General features: G+C 34.7%; 3 protein-coding genes across 3 annotated transcripts; 2 read left to right on the top strand and 1 right to left on the bottom strand.

The window, feature by feature from the left end:
• Window positions 1,522-2,078, top strand: LOC107616216 (aluminum-activated malate transporter 12-like). The gene is made up of 2 exons (XM_021110938.1): window positions 1,522-1,830; window positions 1,917-2,078. The coding sequence occupies exons 1-2, from the start codon at window positions 1,545-1,547 to the stop codon at window positions 2,048-2,050; spliced, it is 420 nt and encodes a 139-aa protein (XP_020966597.1). The 5' UTR covers window positions 1,522-1,544; the 3' UTR covers window positions 2,051-2,078.
• Window positions 2,074-3,038, top strand: LOC110266978 (aluminum-activated malate transporter 12-like; the record flags this gene model as incomplete). The annotated part of the gene is made up of 2 exons (XM_021112086.1): window positions 2,074-2,259; window positions 2,351-3,038. Coding segments are annotated over 2 exons (711 nt in total), but the record flags the coding sequence as incomplete, so codon positions are not given.
• Window positions 2,959-5,003, bottom strand: LOC107619065 (2-alkenal reductase (NADP(+)-dependent)). The gene is made up of 5 exons (XM_016321273.2): window positions 4,609-5,003; window positions 3,989-4,166; window positions 3,737-3,903; window positions 3,561-3,643; window positions 2,959-3,444 (listed from the first exon to the last, which is right to left on the bottom strand). Exons 1-5 carry the CDS (start codon window positions 4,831-4,833, stop codon window positions 3,066-3,068), a joined length of 1,032 nt encoding a protein of 343 aa, XP_016176759.1. The 5' UTR covers window positions 4,834-5,003; the 3' UTR covers window positions 2,959-3,065.

Raw genomic sequence — 5,521 nt, 5'->3', positions numbered from 1 at the left:
AAAGATATATGCGAGATGATTTATTTTAATAAGACAAAATGATGCTAAAGTCTAATTACTTTGAGAAATAGGTAGGATGAGATGAATATATTATTATATTGATAACATGATATTACAAAGACTCAATTTTATTACATTATTTTTAGATACATTATAATAGATAGAGTTAACCACTATTTATAAATCTCCTTAATTATTAATTGCCCATTTGCCATAATGGCCACAATGCCAATAAAATTGATCTGTGAAAATAAATCCACCAAAGGCAACACTCTTGAATTATTATGAGCAACCCTTGAGGCTCCTTCGTCAAAGGTTTTTCAATGCTATTTTTAGTTTATAAAAAAAAACTAAAATGAAAAGCACAGTTGGCAAATGTTTTCAAAAACAGTTTTTGGATTTTTTTTTTAAATAATAATAAGAACTAAAAAAAAGAGTTGTTGTCAGGTGTGGTTTCTGTTGCATTGTCTGTGACCTTGCATCCAGTTTTTCTCGTTTTTAACAAAATAACAATAAAAAAGAAAATAGAATGATGATACCATAACCCCTAAACCCCTCACAAAACAATAATTAAATTCTAAAGATCATGATTTAAGTGTCACATTTCTCTTGGTGCGTTAATTGTGTTCTTTGTCAAATAGCACAATACGCAGATTAATAACTTGGTGTTCAAGAAACCTTTCTCTTGGTGTGGAAATTGTGTTCTTTGAAAGATGACCCGTCAGGTTCATCCTGAACCGGATATTGAAGTTCCTCCCCCTTCTAAAGGTTGTTATCATTTAAATTTTCAAACTATTTATTATAATTATTAGCATTATGATTTTGCCAATTTATGAAGTCTATTATTCCATTAGTCCATACTTTTGTCACCTTTTGCATTCTGAGAGATTATCATAACTGAAGCCCTTAATTTGATGAATTTATCTCAAAAACCAACTCAGGTGACTCAAAGATTTCAGCAGAAGAAACCAGCAGCAGCAGCAGTGGTAAAGAAATCCAAAAGAAAAAATGCAATGAAGGTTGTAGCTTTGCAGATAAAGTGAGGAAGTTTCCAGAATCGGTATGGACTTCGACAGTGAAGGTTGGCAGAGAGGATCCAAGAAGGGTGGTTCATGCCTTCAAGTTCGGCGTGGCATTGACATTCGTATCTTTGTTTTATATGATTGATGACTTGTACAATGCACTCCAAAAGGATGCTATGTTTGCTGTGTTTACTGTGGTTGTGGTGATGGAATTCACAGTTGGTATGTTCTACTCTCTAATATATGATCATGTTTATCAGATCAAGAATCTGTTTCATTCATTTGATGAATCCTCTGCAGGAGCAACATTATGCAAAGGACTAAATAGAGCATTGGGGACAGTTTTGGCAGCATGCTTAGCAGTTCTGATAGATGCTCTTGCAAGTTCCTCTACTAAGATTTTAACTGCAATTATTGTTGGTGTTTCAGTTTTCCTTGTTGTTGAGCATCAAAGAAAGCTTATCTTGAAATTTGTAATGGACTAATTGGAACTATCTTTCTCAAACTTGTTGCAATTATCTTATGTTATTGGCAGGAAGTGGAGCTACTTATGCAAGGTTCATACCCCACATCAAGAAGAATCTAGACTATGGTGTTGTTGTGTTTATCTTGACATTTAATCTAGTAACAGTGTCCAGTTACCGTGATGATAATGTGTTGAGACTGGCGCAATCGAGAATGTTAAACATCGCGGTTGGATGCATGATATGCCTTGTGATGTGCCTATTGGTGTTTCCAAACTGGTCAGGGAAATACCTTCAGGATTCAATCACATCAAAACTAGAAAGCCTAGGAAACTGTATAGAAGGTAATGGTAATTAACTATTAATAGTTTGATTTGATTTGATTCATATATTCTTAGTGTCTGAAAAGAAGGAACAACCATGAATGCAGTTTGTGTGAAGGAATACTTTTGTGAGTCTGATCTAAAAGGAAGTGACGACGGTTCGATTCATGATCGAATTTCCAAAGATTACAAAGGTGTTTTGGATTCCAAAGCTGCTGAAGATACATTGGTATATCCCTAAACTCCCACTTTCTTATGTTATGACAGAAGATCTTATCATATGAACTTTGTGTCTGTGAAAGTAAACAGATCTTACATGCAAGGTGGGAGCCAAGATACACAAGCTTCCACAGAATCCCATGGAAGCAATTTGGGAAAGTCGGCCATGCTCTTCGCCATTTTTGTTACACTGTTGTAGCTCTACATGGTTGTTTGAAGTCTGAAATTCAGGTACTATAAAACTCAATCTCAATCATGAAGCTGCTTGCTCTGCATTCTGATACATGTACTCAATTACTATTTTGATTGATTCCTCCTCAAGGCACCGTGGTCCATTCGAAACAAGTGCAAGAACCCTTGCATCAGACTTGCAGAAGAAGCTAACAAGATTCTAAAGGAACTCTCAAACAGCATAAAGGACAAACGCCAAGTTTGCCCTCACATACTCAACAATGGTCTCAACAAAGCCTTAGAAGACCTCAACAATGCCTTGAAATCACAACCTCAGCTTCATTTCAGCCACACACTGTCGGCCAGGATGCGAGCTCAAGGGCCCCCTTTGCCTCCTGATAGTGATGATGGTCAGATGCCTATGCCTCAACTGAGTAAGACTATGAGTAAGACAATGAGTGTAATCGTTGGCCTCGAGTTCTCAGAAGCACTTCCCCTTGCAGCTTTCACTTCTTTGTTGCTGGATATGGTGGCAAAGCTAGAATATGTCATAGATGAAGTTGAATTATTGGGAAGAATGGCACACTTCAGAGAGTACAGAAGTGAAGATGAATTTTCGGTTAGAACTGAGGAACGACCTAAACCTTGTAGTGAACTACCTGCTTATGGAGCCTAATTATAAACAAGGACTATCCATTTCTTTTCATTAATTATATATTTATAATTAGGCTTAATTTTGTAATACCTATCACTATTTGGAGTAATTCGCACAAGACAGTATGTAATTTATTTCTCAAACAAAATCCAAATACTGATAGATACATACAGAAAATAAAAAACAAAACAGTACTAGAGGTTAAAGTAGTTCATTCATTAGCAACTAAAACAACTTGTTTGCCAGCACTTCGGCCTGTGAACATTGCTTCTAAAGCTGCCGGAGCTTTCTCAATGCCTTCAGCTATGTCTTCGACGTATGATATCTTGCCTTCTTTAATGTAAGGCACAACAATCTCCAAGAACTTAGGATAGTGTTCATAATAATCAAACACTATGAAGGCTTCTATTCTAATCTGCTTATAAATTATATTCAGCAAGTTCTTTATGCCTTGAGGCTCATCAAGTTCATATTGTGATATCATTCCGGCCACTACGATTCGGCCGCGCCTTCTCATGTTAATAAGTGCTGCCTCAAGTGTGTCTCCCCCAACGTTATCAAAGTAAATGTCAATGCCTTCCGGAAAGAACCTGAGAAATTTTTTGACATAATAAATAGTTAAGATTCTATGTTTTGTTAACAAAGTGTATAAATGTTAATTGAATTGATAACAAAATTCACAACAAACTACCAATTAAGTACTCACCTCTTTAATGTTGCATCAAGGTCATGTTCCTCCTTGTAATTAAAAGCACCATCAAACCCATACTTGTTCTTCAAAATCTCAACCTTGTTTTACAAGAAAAACATGAAAACTTATAACCGGAATTCTTGGACAAACACAGACTAGGTTCCAATTAAAGTTACTAACATCATATGTACCTTTTCTTTGCTGCCAGCACTTCCAACAACATAACATCCCATCAATTTTGCAAGTTGACCAACAAGTTGACCAACAGCACCAAATGCTGAAGATACAAAGACATAATCTCCTTTCTTTGGAGCTCCAACTTCATAGAAACCTGCATAAGCAGTCATACCAGGCATACCTGCATGTGCAAACAAGTATTATGAAATATGCCTAGAATTCCATGTATGAAAATGAGGAAGCTTCCAGAAGAGTTAATTACTTACCAAGTAGTCCAGTATAATAGGAAAGAGGTACATCTGTATGCTCAATTTTGAAGAGGCTATCTGTCAATGTGATCACACTATACTCTTCCCATTTGGTCACTCCCCACACCAAGTCTCCTTTCTTGAATCCAGGGTGTTTGGAATCCACTACTTTGCATACTCCATACCCAACTATTGGCTGCAAATAAAAAATAAAAAATAAAAGTTAGTCCTGAAATTTCAAAATTAAATTTAGTCCATGAAATCTGAATATGATGTGTCACTATACATTGACTAAAATATCCTGTAAAATAACCAATAATCAGAGTTGGTAAAAAAGTCAGCTCACTAGTTCATTCAAACAAGTGTCGAGATTCGAATCTTAATTTATGTATGCAGCAACTCGTTAGGAAGTTGTAGACTCTTAAATGAAACTTAGATACAGATTAATTTTTGGCCTATCGAAATAGGGAATAGTGGAATACTGTGGAAAATAAAAAACAAAATATCCTATAAAATAGGCTAAAATATAATTCTAGGAAGTAGCAATTTTAGTGATCAAATTGGACCTGTTAATAAACAAATTCTGCAGTACCATATGTACTTTGATGAATTAAAAGAAATGAATATGAAGTGCTTACTGAATCAGGAGTGAAAGAATAGAAGAGGCGTTTGATATCCTTTCCCCTGGTTCCTCTCATGTAAGGATCACAAGATAAGTAAAGGTTCTTAACAAGCACAGCATTTTCAGCCTCTGGAGGAAGTTCCAAGCTTATGGTGGAACTCTTCAAATACATGTCACTCTCTTTTGGATTACCAGTTATGTTCCGTGCAGCCACAACCTGTTTGTTGCTCACTTCTGCCATCCTATTGATATAATAAGTTTCCCTTCACAACTCTTATCTCTCTATTGTTTGTGCCTTGAACTGCTTCTTGCATGTTTTAGCAGGGTATTTAAAGGGTGCCTGAGTGAAAAATTTTGGTCATTTTGAACTCTGCAATTGACTAAGCATTGTTGGGCTTGGTTTGTCAGTGCTCACGTCATCATCAATATCATGTTTCTCCAGGACTTTTTTATGGATGATTCACCAACAGATGATGTATGATAGCCAGCCAATAATTTTCTTATACGGAAGCTTCTAGCATGAGAAAAGTATTTTAAAGTCCTTAATGGATCTGGATAAATTTAAAATATGTAAAAAACATCGAGTCATTTTGAAATATGATAATCAAGTAATTAACCTTTATATGACTATCACATTCATATAATTATCATATGTGTTTAAAGAGAATTCAAAACCCATATTCTTGAAGAGTTTATACCATTTTTTACACGTGTTAACATCACTAATAAGAGAAATACTGCAAATTTAAATTACTTGCTTATTTCTAAAAACAATTTCATTAAAAAATCTAAAATATTTTTGTTAAAAATGTTAGTCATAAAAAGTAACAATAATAACAGTAATAATAATAATTATAATAATATCAATTAATGTACTACATTAATATCAATAATAATAAAAATTATTATAATTATAATAAAAAAAGTTA

The sequence above is a fragment of the Arachis ipaensis genome, chromosome B09 (assembly GCF_000816755.2).
Source record: "Arachis ipaensis cultivar K30076 chromosome B09, Araip1.1, whole genome shotgun sequence".
NCBI lineage: Eukaryota > Viridiplantae > Streptophyta > Magnoliopsida > Fabales > Fabaceae > Arachis > Arachis ipaensis.
Note: the sequence above shows the minus strand (reverse complement) of the source record. Positions and strands in the feature narration are given on the sequence as shown.

Bases quoted from the DNA above. Each gene is read 5' to 3' on its own strand.
- LOC107619065 (XM_016321273.2), bottom strand. From the start codon at position 4,833: ATGGCAGAAGTGAGCAACAAACAGGTTGTGGCTGCACGGAACATAACT. The intron at 4,167-4,608 runs GTAAGCACTTCA...TTTTATTTGCAG, and splicing joins ATTCTTTCACTCCTGATTCA to CCAATAGTTGGGTATGGAGT. The intron at 3,644-3,736 runs GTACATATGATG...TTGTAAAACAAG, and splicing joins GTGCTGGCAGCAAAGAAAAG to GTTGAGATTTTGAAGAACAA.
- LOC107616216 (XM_021110938.1), top strand. From the start codon at position 1,545: ATGTTATTGGCAGGAAGTGGAGCTACTTATGCAAGGTTCATACCCCAC. The intron at 1,831-1,916 runs GTAATGGTAATT...CCATGAATGCAG, and splicing joins CCTAGGAAACTGTATAGAAG to TTTGTGTGAAGGAATACTTT.